Genomic DNA, 18,828 nt, shown 5'->3' on the forward strand with positions numbered 1-18,828 from the left:
CTTTTCTGTTCAATGTATCTCTTTTTTTGTAAAAATACAACAAAAAATTAGTTCATTGGTCTCTTATAATCTGATCACAGTAAACTTAATGGCTGGTTCATTGTCTGCATTGCTTTTGTAAATTCTTGATGTGTTCTAAAGCAGTGGTTCCCAACCCTGTCCTGGAGGACCACCAGGCCAATCGGGTTTTCAGGATACCTCTAATGAATATGCATGGAGCAGATTTGCATGCCTGGCACCTCCATTATATGCAAATCTCTCTCATGCATATTCATTAGGGCTAACTTGAAAACCCGACTGGCCTGGTGGTCCTCCAGGACATGGTTGGGAACCACTGTCTCAACACGCGATATGTGTACCCTTAGGGATACACGAGTCACTTGTTGGAGGTACGCAGCACTGCGCTGATCTCCCGCCCCCCCCCCTTCCTCCTAAAGCCGCTGCCAGGGATCCTATGTCCTAGTTCCTGTCTGCTGGCCTCCACCGAAGCTGCCGCCTCCAGGGATCCCATGCTTTCCTTCCTGCTCCCTCCCCAAAGCTGACTCAGAAGGCTTCCCACTGATGTCGTAGGGAAGCCTTCTGGGTCATCAGGGAATCCCAGTTACCTCCTTCCAGGCGGGCTGCTCCTTCCTGCCTTCAGCGGCACTTGTTGCAGGGACACACGGCTCTTGTATGCTACATGTGGCTGACCGAGAAGCCGCCTCTCCGATGTCTGAGAGAAGGCTTGTGCAGTGTGTAAGAGCTCCTGCCTGCGTCGCTGCAACAAGTGCTGCTGAAGGCAGGAAGAAGCAGTCCAGCTGGACGGCCCTGAAGAAAGCGAGTGCGGCCCTGGTGCGAGCAAGTAAGGGAGAGAGGATATGATCTGGGACAAACGGAGAAAGGATGGGGAGGAGCGCGTTGGGACATGGGAGGGGCACGATTTTGGGACAAAGGCTGAAAGGCAGGGAGAGGGGCACAAACTCGGGACACAGAAGGAAAGGAGGTGGCATGAACTTGGGATACAAGGGAGGGAGTAAGGGGGCACTAACTTGTGACTTTGAGGGAGGGAATAGAAAGGAAGAATTGTTGGACATGAGTGTGTGAGTGAGAGGGATAGAGATGGTGCACATGGGGAAAGGAAGAAAGAAAAATTGAGCATAGAGATAGAGGAGTGAGATAGAGATGCATGGGAAATAGAGAAATGTTGGATATGGTGGTGGAGAGTAGTGCTGCCCCATTCGTGATTTGAATTGATTCACCAATTCACTTTGAGTGAATCGATTTGAATCAATTTGTTTTGGCAAAATATCAAACTTACTGATTCTTCGGCCTCCTTACTAGAGACCCATTCGGGCTTTCCCTCTGCCACCAGAGCCCTTCCATCTAATGTAATGCAAAACTGGAAGTTACATCAGAAGCAAGGACTCTGGTGGCAGAGGGAAAGCCCGAATGGACCTCTGCATGCAGATCGGTAGCAGCAAGTCTCTCTCCTCCCCGGCCAGGCAAAAGCGGCAGTAGCAAATGCGATTCATTACCCTGCCGCTACTCAAGGTGTCTTCTCTCCATTCGGCCACCCAAGCGGAAACGGGAAGTTTTCACTAAGGGTGGGCCACAGTGGAGAGAAGACGCAAGGAGTAGTGGCAGGAGTGGATCGCTTAATCACTACCACCACCGGCAACATGTTGTAACATCAAAATAAAGGTAGATTGGGGAATGGACTTGGGAGAGTTGGTGGACTGGAGAAGATGGCTGGGAGAGATGAACTTGGTGGAGGGGGAAGGTGAATAGGGGGGAGATCATGGAGAAGGGGAGATGGACTTGGGGGAGAGGGAGAGATGGACTTGAAGGAGTTGGTGGACTGGAGAGGGAGAGATGGGGAGAAGATGGATGAGAGAGATTAACTTGGTGGAGGGGAAGATCATGGAGAGGGAGAGATGGACTTGGGGGAGGGAGAGATAAACTTGGGAGAGATCATGGAGAGGGAAGATGGACTTGGGGAAGAGGGAGATCATGGAGAGGGAGAGATGGACTTGGGGGGAGTTGGTGGACTGGAGAGGGAGAGATTGGGAGTAGATGGATGAGAGATGAACTTGGTGGAGGGAGAAGATGGATGATGGCGGGGGAGATGGATGTGGGGGAGATCAAGGAGAGGGGAGATGGGGGAGGGATAGAAGAAATAATGGATCTAAAAACAGGAGAGGGAGAGAGATGGTGGACAATGGGATTTAGGGAAGGAAGGAACAGAAAGGGAGAGATGTTGGACACAAGGGATGGTGTAGAGGGGGGAGGATAGAGATACTGGATAGGAGGGTAGTTAGAAAGAGAAAGGGAGAGCTGGTGGGGAAGGAGGGAAAGATGCTGGATGAAAGGGTAGTTGAGAAAAGGAGAGATGGTGGATCTGGGGATGGTGGGGGTCCATCGCTGCAGCTACGGGAATAGCGAAAGAAAGATGCCAGACCTTGGGTGGGGGGGGAGGGAAATGGAAGGGGAAGACAAAGATGGATGGTTACCACGGAGAAAGAAGAAAATGACAAATGGGCAAGAGACCTTAGCAAGCGAGTTATCAGAAGACGTTTGTCATAGAATCTGGGACCAACATGATTTGTATAATGACCAGACAACAAAAGGTATAAAAAAATAATTTCTGTTTTATGATTACAATGTGTCAGATTTGAAATTTGTATCCTGATTAGACCGCGAACATGAGCTAGGATTTAACAGAGAGAAGTAAAGTCTTTTTTGTTTGTTTATTTTGTTTACACCACAGCGCCAGTGTGGGTAGGAGAGGGCAAAGGGGGGGTGAAGAGGCTATAAAATAAACCCACCAGGATGTTTGGAAAAAAACACCCAATTTATCTAAAATCGAATAAAAAAAAAATCGATTCAATAGGCTGAATCGAAATATTTTTTTCCTGAATCGGACAGCACTAGTGGAGAGAGAACAGTGGGACAGATTGAAGGGGATGCAAGGAGAAGAATGTTGGACATAGTGATGGAGGGAGAGATGTGGCATGGTATAGGAGAGGGGAGCTAGAAGGAGAAATGAGTATGAGGCTGGTGGGCAGTGGTGAAAAATGCTGCATAAGATCCAGGGGATGAGAGACGGAGAAATGTTGCACTCATGGAAGGACAGAGAGAGATGTTCATTAGGGAAGGGAATGAGGTCTGGAGGATATATTGGATGCACAGTCGGAAGGAAGTGCAACCAGAGACTCATGCAATCACCAGACAACAAAGGTAGAGAAAATGATTTTATTTTCAATTTAATGATTGAAATGCGTCAGTTTTGAGAATTTATATCTGCTGTCTATATTTTGCACTATATTTGCCTGTTTTTCTATAGTTGTTACTAAGGTTACATTGCATATTTTGAAGTCATCTGCCTTGACCTCTTTGAAGAAAAAAAAGATAATTAACATTTTCTTTGCATACTTCGTGGTTTTTTTTTTTAATTTTGTGGTTACCATTATATATTGTGTATATATGACAAGCAAATGGAAGAAATTGCATTAAGAACATAAGATTTGCTGCTGCTGGGTCAGACCAGTGGTCCATCATGCCCAGCAGTCCGCTCATGCAGCGGCCCTTAGGTCAAAGACCAGTGCCCTATTTGAGTCTAGCCTTACTTGCGTACGTTCTGTTCCAGTAGGAACTTATCCAACCTTGTCTTGAATCCCTGAAGGGTGCTTTCCCCATAACAGCCTATTATGGGGTTGGGTTCAGGGGTGGACCTTGGGCGGGTCTGGAGCAGAGCATAGGTAGGGTACTCGGTTGATATTTGTTAGACTTGGTAGGTACTTGACTTGCAGAAGTTGAGAAATTCTGTTCTAAAACACTGTTCTGTTTTGTTTGGTAGTCATATTGATCAAACTACAACATGGCAGGACCCCAGGAAGGCCATACTTTCCCAGATGACTGTTACAGCCCCCACCAGTCCTGCAGTGCAGCCAAATCTTATGAATCCAACTTCAGGTAAGTAAATTTCAGTATCTTGTATAAAGATTAACTTGCATATACGGTTTTGTTTTTAAAACCGTTCTTAAGCTGAATTTCTATACATTTCTCCCTCTGTATTCGCGGTTTCGTAAATTGCGGTTTTGATTATTCACAGTTTTTAGTATGCTGGCTCCCCCCCCCCAATTACATCACTGAAATCGCCGATTCACAACTTTTACAAAGAAAATTGTTGATTCCAAATTGCACAGAGAATATCACTGATTAACGATTATACAGTACAGAGAAAATTGCTGATTCCCAGTAATGCACAGAGAAAATCACTGATTCCCAGCATTTAAAGATCAAATTGGTGATCCCCAGCGATGAAGAGTAAGACACCTACTGAGTAAGAGATAATTACTGTACAGTACTCTATACAGTACAATACTGTTTCACTCGTGTTTAATGTACAGCACAGCATGTGTTATTCAAAAGTTGCAATAAATGTTTTCAACTTAAACCGCGAATCTCGTAGTTTTTGTTATTCGCAATTTCTCCTTATTCGCTATGGTTTTTAATTTAAACCCCTCACCCCCCTCAAAAAAAAAAATAACATATGAAAAGTTATTTGCGGTTTTTTGGTATTCATGCTCTTGATATTCCCCTATCACCGCGAATACGGAGGGAGAAGTGTATAACTCGGATTGTAGTATTCTTCCCACTTTCTCCACCTCCTTGAGGCCTGTCTTGCAACCCTTTCCATTCATCCCACTGTTACTTCTCCACCACCATATCCAATATTTTTCCCTCATCTCTCTCTTCCCCAACCTCACTCCTCTCCCATCATCATGCCCAATAATTCTTTTTTCCTCCCTATGCCCAACAATTTTCCTTTCTTCATTTCCTCATGTGCATCATCTCTCCTTCCCTCTCTTTCAGACACCCTTTTCTATTCCCTCCCCCACCTCAGCATCTCTTTCTCTCACTCCCTCCATTCTTCCTTCCTATGGCCTGAGTTCATGCCCCCCGCCTTCCTTCCATCCTTTATCTGAAATTTGTGCTCCCTCCTGAGTCCCAACGTGCCCTCCTCCTTCCATCCATTCTGTGTTCCATATTCGTGCCTCCCTCCTGCGGGTGTTTGCTTTCTTCTGGCTATCTCCCTCCTCCTTCAGCTGCAGTCGCTTCTCTTCACAAAGCTGCAGGCAGCAGCTGACCCGGAAGCCTTCCCTCTGACGTTGGTGGAAGCTTCTGGGTCAGTCACGGGCCGTGCATAGGAGCCGCTGCCCATGGCTTTGTGAAGAGAAGCAACTGCACCTGAACAAGGAAGAATCCAGCCAGAAGAAGCTAAAAACCTGCAGGAAGGAGACACAAACTTTGGACACAAAATGGAGGGAGGGAGAGGGGCGCATTTGGAATTAGGAGAGAGGGAGAGAGACGCCTTGGGACATCGAAGGTAGTATGAGTCCAAAACGTAAGATGGGGACTGCCTGTACTTGGGAGAAAAAGTACCTGCTGCTTTTTACTGCAGTAGTGTGTTGTCTGCTTCTTTGTTTTACTGTACATTCTGATAGGTATTTTTATATGCCTTTGAAACATGGAATACAAATAGCAACACATAGTATACATTATTGTGTTACTGTAGTACTATAGCAACATATTAATTATTTTAAAATTTCTTGCCTGCGTAACACCTAGGTGGGTCACAATTATACATACACGGTGCATTGACGACAGACAGCATTTACGACTATGTGCATCAACAGATATCATCAATAAAACATCTCTCCCAACTTAAAAGGTTAAAAAATGATCATCTAAACCAGTGTTCTTCAACCACCGGTCCATAAACATTTTCTGCTGGTCCACAGGACCGGCATGTCCATCGGGCAGAAGACAGTGTTCTTCAATCGCTGGTCCACGGTTCGATCAATGTGGCGTCTTCGGGCTGGCTCCCTGAGTGCTGCAGTATATAAAGCTGTGGGAAAAGGCTCCTACGCGCGTTCTGTGCCTGAACTGGAAGCCTCCTCTCTGACGTTGCAACATCCGAGGGAAGGCTTCCAGATGAGGTGTGGGACACGTGCGAGGAGCCGCTGCCCACAGCTTTGTGCAATTAAGCACTCGGAGCCGACCCGAAGACGCCACGTTGATTGCACCGTGTACTGGCCCAAAGATAACACCGGGGGACAGGGCTGGCCAGAAGGCAAGGCACAGCATGGAGGGAGAAAGACAACAACGGTAGGGGGGAATGCTTTTATTTTTTTTTTGTTCAGGAAGTTCAAGTTTATTAGTATTTGATGAATCGCTTATTCGGTTTGCTAAGCGATGTACAAAATTATAAAAAGAAGTAAAATTACAAAAAAGATAAACCAAATGACAAAATTCTTGATGATAAGACAAACTTGAATTGGGAGGAAAGGAGGGGAAAGTTACAATTTTTTTAGAGGAAATAGGCAAAAAAGGAAGAGAACAATGGGGAACGGGAAAGATAAAAAATCTGAGAATATTTAACAAATCTAAAATTTAAATGTTAAAAGCATCTTTAAAAAGATAAGATTTTAAGGATTTTTTAAAGGAGGTGAGATCCTTTTCATTTCTAATATATTGTGGTAATGAGTTCTACCATTGGGGGCCCCTTACGGAGAACATATCAGATCTTCTCGTGCCTACTATTTTCAGAGAGGGGATAGATAGGAGATTTTGGAAGGATGATCTGAGTGGTCGTATAGTGTTATGGGGTATTAACATTCTAGCTATAAACTGAGGTTCATTAAAGGTTAAGGTTTTAAATATTAACAGCATGACCTTAAAGTAAATGCGATGGCTGATTGGGAGCCAATGGGAGTCGATCAATAGTGGCATAACGTGATCATATTTCTTGGCATTGTGGATTAGTTTAATAGCTGTATTTTGGATAATTTGTAGTCTTCTTTTTTCTTTTTGGGATATGTTAAGTAATAGTGAGTTACAGTATTCGATTTTAGCTATAATCAAGGAATGAACCAGAATGTTAATCGATTTGGGCTCAAGAAATTTGGCAATTGATCGTATTAAATGTAATTTATAAAAACATGTTTTAACTATATAAGTGATGTGTTCATGGAACAGTAGTTTGTCATCAATTATGACCCCAAGAATTTTTAAAGTGGAGACAGACTCTAGGGGGATGTTATTAAGGACAAAAGGGGTCTTCAAGCCTATTTCCTTTTTCCAGGTAAAAATCATGGATTTTGTTTTTTTTATGTTTAATGCATTTGTTTCTTTTCCTCTGGGATTGTACTGCTTGCAGAGTCTTGCATCTTAGGGTTTGTTTGTAAATATTAGTACTTTTAATTTTTGGTCCTGCATTTGCAGGGGGTTATCTGTTTTCTGGTAGGAATGAATGTTGAAAAGCGTACAGTATACTTGTGTATTTTAATTTTGTGGTTAACCATTATGTGTTGTTAATATGTTTATATTGTGTGAGTGTGTGTGTGTGTGTATATATATATATATATATATATATGTGTGTGTGTGTGTGAAAAATGAATGGAAAAAATGGTGTTACAATTAGTACTATTATGGGGGTGGGGTCTGGGGCTTAGTTTGGGTAGAGATGGGCACGACTTAGCCCAGTGTTCTTCAACTGCCGGTCGACAAAATAATTATTTTATTTCCGCCGGTCCATAGGTATCAAAATGTTGAAGAACACTGATCTAAACCACATCAAATTTTTTACCTGGACATAAACAACCTAACTTAACAGCAAAACTCTGTTGCAAACAGATGAGTCTTTAGCAATCTCCTAAATTGCTCAACATTCTTACATAGACATATTTGTCCTGGCAGTAAATTCCATAATGTTACTCTTCTTATTGAGAAAGATGCCTGACTTGTTGACACATAATGTACTGAGTCCACCAACAGTTTGCATTGCTGTCTCTAACCGTAATGATCTCTTTGGCATATACATTGCTAATGCTTTTTTCAAATATTCTGTTGCCTGTCCATCTAAAGTCTCTTGGTTTATCATTAAAACCGTACATTGTTCCCTACATTTCACTGGCAACCAATACAATTGCTTCAAAATAGGTGTTATATGCATTGAACGGTTGCCACCTACTAAAACCTATATTTTGCTATTCCTAAATATAACGTATTACAGTAATCCGCATTGTAGAGTACCAGACTCTGCAAAATTGTCCTAAAATCCAGCTGCAAGACCATCGGTTTCAATCTCTTCAATTTTAAAAAGATGATTGTACCACTTGTGTTTTTTGTGTACTCATTGCCAGCTTGGAATCTAGCATAACTCCTAACACATGCATTTCTTTCTTTATAGTTACAACAAAATCTATCCGTACTTCCTAAGACCAATCTTGTTCTTCCTGTTTACCTATAAACATAACTTGTGTTTTGGCCTCATTTAAGAGTAACTTATTTTCACTCATCCATCCCCTAACTATACTCATACATTCATTTAATCTTTCTACAAATTCCTCTCCCCAACCAAATACGGGAAAGAATTGTACATCATCTGTGTATAGACGATATTCTACTTTCAATCTTTTAAAAACTTCACATATTGACGCATATACACAGTAAAAAGAAGAGCAGATAAAGCAGACCCCTCGAGAAACACCCTGCTCTACCTTCATTACTGCAGAAATTTCACCTTTTATTCAGGATTTGCACTGCATTGCATTAGATATGATGAAAGCCATTCAAGGACCTCCTTCCCTTTTGCCCCTAATCTTTCTAACTTTAATAACAATACATTCAAATCTATAGATTCAAATGCACCGGAAACATCTAGAGACACTAAACAAAGTCTGATTCTTATCCATCCCTTTTCTCATCTGATTGATAGTCGATATCAATGAAGTCTGTCATTGTGGTACAGTACTGTTACACGGTTATATTACTTGCTCTTTCATTTACGTATGAATTTGATGAATCATATACATAACGGTTGGTTTTTCCACATGCATACTTTTTAGGTTCTTTGATGGCTTAGGGGTTGAGTATGCGAAAATTTGAATGTATCCTCATGTTTCTCCCCTCCTCTACTGTCATTTAAATATTGTAGTCCCCCCCCCCCTTACCTCACTATCTTGCCCTAGTGTATGTAACTTAATGCTCAGAAGGCATCGTCCAATATGCAAGTTAGAAATCCTATGTAAATAAACTTGATAATGCCTTTCCTGCTTTTTCTCTTCTAGTTGTCGAGCTGTATTTTTAGACCTAACAATTTGTGGTAATTATCTCCTAGTATTATTCTATCCTCTAATCCAGTGTTTTTCAACCTTTTTTGGGCAAAGGCACACTTGTTTCATGAAAAAAAATCACAAGGCACACCACCATAGAAAATGTTAAAAAATTTAACTCTGTGCCTATATTGACTATATATAAAGTAATTCTCTTGAATAGGAATCAAATAAACACAAAGAAAGTATTTTATAATGCTGCCACCGCCAACAACACCGTTGGCGGCGGTGGCACTCAAGTGGCTAAAGAGCCGCAGTTTGCCGGCCTAGGGACAACACTGGAGGGTGGCCAGCTGTGCACCCCCTTGGGACGTAAACCCGGGGTGGGGCAGACCGCCCCCCCCCACCCTGGTATGCCACTATCTGTACCTCACTCCCTCCCTATGACCAAAAATTCTCCTTTCTTCTATTACCGGTGTACACAACCATCTCTTTCCCTCCCTTCCTCTCTCCAAAGTCCATGCCTTCTGTGTCCAAACACTCATTCCCTCCCCCACCTCAGCATCTCTTTCCCTCCCTTCCTCTCTCCCAAGTCCATTTCTTCTGTGTCCAAAAACGCATTCCCTCCCCCACCTCAGCATCTCTTTCCCTCCCTTCCTCTCTCCCAAGTCCATTTCTTCTGTGTCCAAAAACGCATTCCCTCCCCCACCTCAGCATCTCTTTCCCTCCCTTCCTCTCTCCCAAGTCCATGCCTTGTGTCCAAAACGCACTCCCTCCCCCCTTTTGTGTTCCGTGTTTGCCTACCAGCCCATCTTTGCAACTTTCTCAGCAAAACGAAGCTCAAGCCGCGAGGCTTGTCTTCTGCTTCCTGTCTGCCCTGCCGCACACAAATAGCCGAACGGAAGTATTCTCCGACGTCAGCACTGACGTCGGAGGGCAGGCTTTGCTTAAGCCCTCCCTCCGACGTCAGCGCTGACATCGGGGAACGCTTGCGATCGGCTATTTGTTAGCTGCAGGGCAGGCAGGAACAGAAGACGAGCCTCGCGGCTCGAGATGTATTGAACTCCGCGGATCCCCCGTCCAGCTCTCTCCTGTCCACGTGGGGCGGACCGCCCCTCTCCCTAGACTGGTGGTACTGCCCTGATGGCGGCCCTGACCGTACGGCACACCAGGCAACATCTCGCGGCACACTAGTGTGCCGCGGAACAGCGGTTGAAAAACACTGCTCTAATCTAATCTTTCAAAACACATTTGCTGTAATTATTCATTTGTCATAGCTATATATCTATAGGTAAAATATGAAAGATGGTGATTTTTGTGGAACCTATTTCCTTGGTGGACAAGCAGTTCAGTTCAGTCACATTAATAGGTTGTAAGTCTCTACCAAATGGATTTTTCCAGAGCTTTCTAGAGAGGCATAAAAGCCTTTCACCACTCATGTTTGGTATCTCCATGCTGCCAGAGCCTTATAGGTTTACTTAGTTACATCCAACTGTTCCAGCAGACAAAACGTATCTTTACTTCTACAGCTCTGCAGATTTCCTAAACAAATTTTTATTCTTTTCCCTTAAGCCATGAAATAATCCATAGGCTTTTCCTCAATAGCCTTTTGGCATGTTTGAGGGTTGTTTTGTTATTTTTAGGTCCCCACTGAGCCAGTGTGCATTTCCTTGATACACCTGTTGCTACTAGGCTACCTGGGCAAAATGTTTTGTTTCCTTCTTACAGCCTACTTTAGAAGGAAAATTTGATTTTGTGTTTATTTTTCTCAGCGTCTAAAGAGGAGCACCTTCAAATTCTGCCCTAAGTGCAAACAGTATCCCTCATCAGCCATCACAATATTACTTTGTATCTAGAGGGAGACCATACTGCAGGCTGTGGTATCTGGGAGTATATCACCACAGTTGTTCAGGCCCAAAATAACAGGATTGTAATAGAGAATGACACAGGGAAAAAAAATTTGTCCCCCCAAGCTCGGTCCCCATCTCCATCCCCACAAACTGTCTGATCCCATCTACACAAGCCTTGAATAGTTATGATTTTATATTGAACTTATTTTATTAAAGTATAAAAAGAAACAATATTCTGTATAATTGTCATTTTATAAACACAAATAACACGGAGCAAGAATCAACAAAACCCCTGTTTCCCCTCCACAAATATCCTCTCCATTATCGAGAGAACGTCCGGCCAGAAGTTACATCGGAAGGAAGGACTCGACGGCAAGAAGGTTGCGGTCCGAGCAGTCCTTCATCATGCGTGCAGGAAGCTTCTGTTCCAACAGGCTGGTATGCCCGCCCTAGCGCGAAGGGGCCGACCCAGAAGTTGTACTTGCTGGTTTCTTTTTTTGCCTTTCGCCATTGGGCTGCTTAGCACTTAATCGTGCCAAGGAGGGCACGGAGGCAACTTGCGGCAGGTACTTCACTGAGGGGACAAGGCCATTCACCACTTCATGGGGCGGTGAATGGCCTTGTCCCCATGCTTGGGGCAGCCACTCTTTTTTTTTTTTTTCCACCCCCTCCCCCCTGTTCCTGAGGGATACCCGTGGATAACAGTCGCTGTGTCATTCTCTAGTTTGTAATAAACAAAAGTCCTGTTAATTGAAGCTGACATTAAAGATTGGTGTATGGACTATAAAACTACCCTAGCTGCTGTTGGTCATGTCTCATAAAAGAAGTTCTCAACATCCTGAATAGCTTTGGTCATAGGTCAAGTCCAAAAATATTATCCTCCTTGATACTAATTTTTAATACATGGCTTTACACCTTGAAATGTGGTAGCATATGGAAATGAGATCTGCTGCCTTGGCTCAAGTAATGCTACACTAGCCTCTGGGGATCCAGTGTAGAGTCTTCAGTAGTGACCTCTAGAAAACAATGAAGGACATCTACTATCCTACAAAGCCAAACCTTGCTATCAGCACTCTGAGAGAGATGGACATAAGGTGGCACATAAGACTATGGTAAAAATTCAACCTTAACAGAACATTCCTCCACAAGTCTGAATGTTCTGCCTCATATAGATAAGATATTGTTAAAATCTGGAGTAGTTTGGGACAAATTTGGAGGTCACTCATCGTCCTATGGGTATTCATAACAATGTGGTTATAAACTGTTACTTAATATTGGTTGGCTACTAAATAGATATTCTTTGAAGCTTTTATTGACAACATTATTTTTATTATTTGAATAACTTAATACTAGTACTGCTGCAAAGCAGAAAGTTTAGTGATCAATATAGCAATTGAAAATCATAGAAACATAGAAGATGACGGCAGAAAAGGGCTACAGCCCATCAAGTCTGCCCACTCTGCTTACCCACCCCCTGTCTATGCCCTAATGACCCAATTTCCTTATCTTGACCCTCGTAGGGATCCCACATGGGTATCCCATTTATTCTTAAAGTCTGGCACGCTACCTGCCTCGATCACCTGCACTGGAAGCTTGTTCCAATGATCAACCACTCTCTCTGTGAAGAAATACTTTCTGGTGTCGCCAAGTTGATGTCACATTTTGGGATAAAAACTAAGTAAGAATATCAGACTAGAAGCAGTGCTGCTTAAGTATGGCTACAGGGAAATACTTTCCAATGGAAGGAAATATTTTTTCATTTGGAGATTAGTTAAGTTCTGGAAGGCGTTGCCAGAGGTTGTGATAAAAGCGGATACGTAGCTGATTTTAAGAAAGGTTTGGACAAATTCCTGGAGGAAAAGTCCATAGTCTGTTAAGACATGTAGGAAGCCTCTGCTTGCCCTGTATCAGTAGCATGGAATGTTGCTACTCCTTTGAGTTTTGGCCTGGTACTAGTGACCTGGATTGGCCATCATGAGACTGGGCTATTGGGCTTGATGGACCATTGGTCTGACCCAGTAAGGCTATTCTTATGGCTGCTAGGGATCTTTCTTTGTGATCTAATTATGTAAACCGAATTGAGCTATTTTTAGGAGATAATTTGGTATATAAGACTAGGACCGCTTAGCCACTCCCGGCCAAAGCCACACCTACACCTAGCCTTGGGCAAGCTTAAGTGTTCCGGTGTGTCTCCCTGTTTCAGTTTGTTTGGGGGGTTTTTGGGGGGATTTTTTGTTTTGTTTTGGTTTTTTTTTAGAAAACATGCCTTCTGATTGACTGATTAGACAACTGTAGGACACCTACCGCTACCATCAAACAGGATGCCATTTATAGAATTTGCCCCCCTCAGTCTCTAGTCTGCATCTCTCAAAATGTATCTAAAATCAGCCTTCCTAGAAAAATAAATCCATCAGTTCTTAGTTTGGTTGTTGGTTTTGCATTACTTATGATGCATTACTTATGAGGGCAAGACCTTACTGTAGATCCTTTCTCTTGACCCTGCTAAAACTGAGTATTGTACCTTCTGCAGTTTTCAAGAGGCTTGTGTAAAGCCCAGCTCTTAGTATTCATTTCATTGTGGTCAATGATCTCCAGTACATAGAAAAAAACCTCTATTTCTATACAGTCTTATCACAGCCATCTAGGCTTACTTCTACTGATGCCTCCTGTGATGTGTCCTGGGACCATCAATGTGGTTCTTACCAGTCTGATGAATGTCACCTTAACTCATATGGTCAGTTTGCATTTCATTGGTGATCACTTCAACTAATTGTAACTTCAGTGGGCTCAAAGCCTTAGTGATTTATCTATCTTATACTATTGTTCATAGTAGAATGGTTCTCTGCAGAGTTAATATTTTTGCAGTTGTTCAACCTTATTTCAGATAGGATAGGAAATTCCATCAGTTGTTATATCCAGTCAGAGCTGACTTTTTGCCATGCAAGTCAAGTCTAATAATAATAGGGTCAGAATGGAGTTTGTGACCCACCTAAATTCTGTTTCAATCAAGAAAATTTACAGTGCTGAAACAAGGAGTTGATTCCACACATTCAAAACCCATTCTCTTGGCATAGCCTCCCAGTGATAGATGTGGATTATCTATTCTTCATTCCCTCTTTGATAGTAGAGATCAGCTCTATCCTCTTAGGGTCTCCCCAAAAAAGCTCTGCAAATACCTTTCTAGTGGCAACATTTACATTAGACCCCCCTTGCATATTGCTGATGGAATGCTGTCTTCAGAGAACATCTGTTACAGATAAAACAATTTAGTTTTATTAAAATGGCATTCCTCTGCATCCTTTTAGTTTATGGAAGTCTGTCCTTTATGAAACTGGTTGATTAGAGATTTCTGTTTTAGAATATATCTCAGCTCTGTGCCTTTTTATAGGATGATCTCATTTGTCTTTGACTTTAATCACCTGCTTCAGACAAATTTAAAATCAGTCCTTTTCATCAGTTGAGTGGTATTCACTGACATGGTTTATAAAGTCATGCTATACTCTTCATATCACATATTAGTGCTACTACAGATTTTCTGTATGCTAATGTACTCCAGCAATGTCAGGGTTGTCTGATAGTCATAGAAATTTAATGGAGATTAAATTTATGTAAATCTTGTAGCATTCCTGTAATATCACACATTCTGTAAAAAATATAAATCTGCAAATATAAATATAATATATATCTGTATAAAAATATAAATCTGCAAGTGAAGAAAAGAGGAAAAACTAGGCCTTAGGTCTGGAGGTCGCCTTAGCATCTGGGTATTTTTTTGCCACTTATATCTCAATAAATGTTTTGCATGCATTATTCAAATGGGATGAATTACTCCAAATCTTTTTGAATTCTTTTGAGTCCTGTTATGTCATTCAAGTATTTTTTTTTAAGTCTTAGAATATGCCAAGTTTGTAATGTTCATAAATATTGAAATGTTCATATGCTATATGGTATCTTGGTTAATATGGAAGTTTTATTATTTTCATTTGGAATTTTTTTTAAAGGATGTCAGTTTGTATCAAGTTTTCTCATAAAGAGTGCCATTTTTAAAAAAAATAAAAGTTCTCAAATCTCATATAACTAAATACAGTGAATCAAAGGAGGGCAAGCTAAAACTATATAAAAACCTTTTTATTGAATAATATGATCAGAACCAACATGGCAAGATTTAGAATAATTTTCATTGGGGTTAAAACTATAAATAAAATAACAATACAAGTCAATAAATCTATAGTACATTTAAAGTCAAACACCCTACAGCAGAGATTCTCAATCCAGTTCTTAGGGGACACATAGCAAGTCAGGTGTTCAGGAGCCTACAATGAATATGCATGAGATAAATTTGCATGCACTGCTTCCATTGTATGCAGATCTATCTCATGGGTATTCTGAAGACCTGACTGGCTAGGTATGTTGTGAGGACTTGGTTGAGAACCTGTGCCCTATAGTGATAACTTTGGATGTGATTTGGGAGACAGTACTAGAACTTGAGAAACTTTAATCCCACATGATAATGGAGTGGTCCAAGAAATTAATCAAGAAGATGGTATAGTAAATAAAACTGCTTCCGAGTTCAAATAAATTCTCTCAAGTTGAGAAAGTTAAAAGAATATTGAAAAATAACTTTGATGCATACTACATTAATTAATAAAAGATGTTACTAAAGATGAACCAAGATAGCTGCCATGGTGAGAGTCACTGACTAGAAGCTTAGTAGCTGCTAAAGTATACGTAATAGTGTTCTGATTCCCTTATGCTATGGGGAAAAAGAGGAAGGATAGTGAATGGCAAATTTAATTGTTGCTACCTCTAGGAGGCTATGGCAGACAACTATGGAGAAGTTAAGTGCTATAGCTTCCACTTCAATATCGTCTTTGACCCCACTAGAGAATTATTTTGCTGGCAGCAGTGGAGATGGTGCTTCACCATGCCCTTTCATATGGACTATGGACAACACCCCTGCAGCTTGCGAGTATGTATGCCATTGGTAGACAGAGCTGGGCTTCAGTAGGATGCAAGCCATTCCCAGACTTGCTAGAGGGGTTTCTTGCAATAACTTTGACCTCCATCCTATTACAGCTGGAGAGAAGGAACAGCAGCTGGAACAATGAACTGTGAATGTACCGCCCTCATCTAGAGGGTTGCTGCCTGCTAATTCTGACCTGCTGGATTTGGTGAATCTGAAAGTTGTTACTGTGGACTCAATTTGGGAGACCTTATAAACTCTTTAACAATTATTTTCTCAAAAGTTGCTGTTACTTTTATTATTCATGTTTCTGGTTCCATTGAAGCTCATAACAAGACTTTGGAATAGCATTCCAAGAAGATTGAGTCTTTGGAGATCAAGTTGGATGAATCTCATAGTAAATATGGCTTTCATGAAAGGTAAGCTCTATTCATTTAAGAAGATTGAATATTTGGAGAACCAGATCAGAAGGAAAAACCTTAGATTTGTGAATTTCCTCAGTGTCATTGATTTCACCTTCTGATATGGTGCAAAAGTATTTTATGGATATTCTAAGTAGGTTGAAGTATGACAAATTGATTGATTGAATATGACTGAGTTTCTCAAGGTTGTTACCCAAAGAACAACATTAATGGTGGAGCTTGCTCTGAAATCAGATAGAAATAATAATTTGCATTTATATTTTTGTTTCATGAATAAACAGTTTTAAGGGTCTAGAATACAAATATTTCTGATCTTTCTAGAGATACACAAAAGAGATGTCTGACGTTCTTGTCATTGAGATCTAGAGCCTTAGCTCTAGGAATGGGTTTTATGTTAAAATTTCCCTGTCTTTTGTGTATTTTTTTAGGCTAAATATCTTTCTTTTTTGATCTGACAAATCTTGGACTTTCTTCTTTTGCTGATATAATTGAACATTAATACAGTTCCCCCTCCGAATCCGCAGATTCGATTATTTGCGATTTTTTTTTTTTTTTAAACCAAAAGTCTGCATCAAACCTTCCCCAGACCTTACCTGGTGGTCTAGCGACAATGCGGGGCATGATCGATCATCCTTCGCTTCTTCCCCGTGCAGAGCCATCATCAAAATGGCTGCCGTAAGTTCCCGGGAACTCACTGCAGCCATTTTGATGACGGCTCTACATGGGGCAGGACCGTAGGATGATCGATCCTGCCCCGCTCGCCGCCAGACCACCAGGGAAGGTCCGGGACACAGGACGGAGGCGGGTCTTAGCTGGCCCTAAAAATTATCTGTGATTTTTCAATATTCGCGGGCCGGCTCTGCCCCTAACTCCCATGAATATTGAGGTTCTGCTGTATTTAAATATTTGTTATATGGGCTGGCTTGTTCGATTATAGTGGAAAATGTGATACTCGCTTATTTTCCTTATTTTTTTCCTTGGTTTCATTTTCCTTTATAGTGGATGAATTAATATTAGATCGTCCTTATTTATATTTTTTCCTGGATAAATTATGGATGGTGTGTGTTATTGTAGTGATTATTTTCTGTGATATATGAAGTTACAATTTCAAAAATTAAAAATAAAGAAAAGTTGCCAACAAATCATACATACATACATACATACATACATACATACATATATATATAAATGCACCTTGATAGTAAACCATTTGTATTGTAACCCACTTGCATCCCATGTACTGACAAAATATATCTTTACTGTAACTCACTTGTATCCCATGTACTGACAAAATGAATCTTTAATGTAAACCACTTGCATCCCATGTACTGACTAAACGTATTTTTATTGTAAACCATTTCTATCCCATGTACTGTCAAATGTATCTTTATTGTAAACCGCTTCGAACTTCACGGTATAGCGGTATATAAGAAATAAATTATTATTATTATTTATATATATATTTATATATATATATTATATATATATATATAATAATAAAATGCTAGAGGCGCATGCGCTCTTGAAAATTCGTGAGCGGTGGCGCCGTGAGGTGTGCTTCTGTGCCAGTCCTCACGGCGCCTGCGCGTGACTGTGCAGAAGACACCTGCGACTCCTCCCTCCCGCTCTTCTTCAAAGCGGCCTGCTGAGGTTTGCCAGCTGCTGTAGCGAACCTCGCAAGCCGCTCTCCACCTCCGTGAAGAAGAAGGAGTCGCCGTGTCACCTCCCGCCCTCACTCGCCGCTGCCGCCGCTGATCCTCCTGTTCAGAGCAGTCTGCGATCGTGGCCGGCTTTAAAAAACCTTGCAGGCCGCTCTCCAGCTTCAGTAGCACGCTCCCTCTGATGCACGGGATCGCATCAGAGGGAACGTGCTACCGAGTTGGAGAGCAACCTGCGAGGTTCGCTAAAGCCGGACACCACGATCGCAGGCTGCTTTGGTGAAGAGGAGCAGGCCAGAAGATGCCTGGATGTTGGGAGGGTAAGAAGGGAATCAATACCGGGAGCCAGGGGGAAAGGGAAAAGGGGCTGCTTTGGGGGGAGAGGTGTGCTGGGGGGAGACAGAAGGGGCCATGGAGAGGGAAAGGGGGCTGCTTTGGGGGGAGGTGTGCTGGGGACAGACAGCTTTGCTCGGGGTGGGGGGGGAGAGACAGAAGAGGGCCATGGAAAGACAGTTAGGGAGAGGGAAAGGGGCCTGCTTTGGGGGGGAGGTGTGTCCTGGGGGGCAGACAGCTTTGCTCAGAGGGGGGGTGAGACAGAAGGATACAGACAGCAGCCAAGGAGAGAGAGAGAGAGAAAGAAACACAGACAGACAGACAGACACATCTATTCTAGCACCCGTTAATGCAATGGGCTTAAAGACTAGTCTATAATAATAAAACCCTAGAGTGCGCATGCGCTCTTGAAACTGCGTGATTCCTGGCGCCGTGAGGTGTTCTTCTGTGGCAGTATTCTATTTGACACCTCACGGCGCTTGCAGGGGCTGGAGGCGCAAGCGG

The 18,828-nt window shown here is 42.2% G+C and overlaps 1 protein-coding gene across 10 annotated transcripts in view; it reads left to right on the forward strand.

The window, feature by feature from the left end:
- Nucleotides 1-18,828, forward strand: part of YAP1 (Yes1 associated transcriptional regulator) — a 245,165-nt gene that overhangs the window by 95,360 nt on the left and 130,977 nt on the right. For all 10 annotated transcript variants that reach the window (XM_033949240.1, XM_033949231.1, XM_033949236.1 and 7 more), the window contains one exon: nucleotides 3,836-3,951. In XM_033949240.1, coding sequence (XP_033805131.1) covers nucleotides 3,836-3,951 — 116 coding nt within the window. The remainder of the gene's footprint in view (nucleotides 1-3,835; nucleotides 3,952-18,828) is intronic.

This window comes from Geotrypetes seraphini, chromosome 6, assembly GCF_902459505.1.
Source record: "Geotrypetes seraphini chromosome 6, aGeoSer1.1, whole genome shotgun sequence".
Classification (NCBI taxonomy): Eukaryota; Metazoa; Chordata; class Amphibia; order Gymnophiona; family Dermophiidae; genus Geotrypetes; species Geotrypetes seraphini.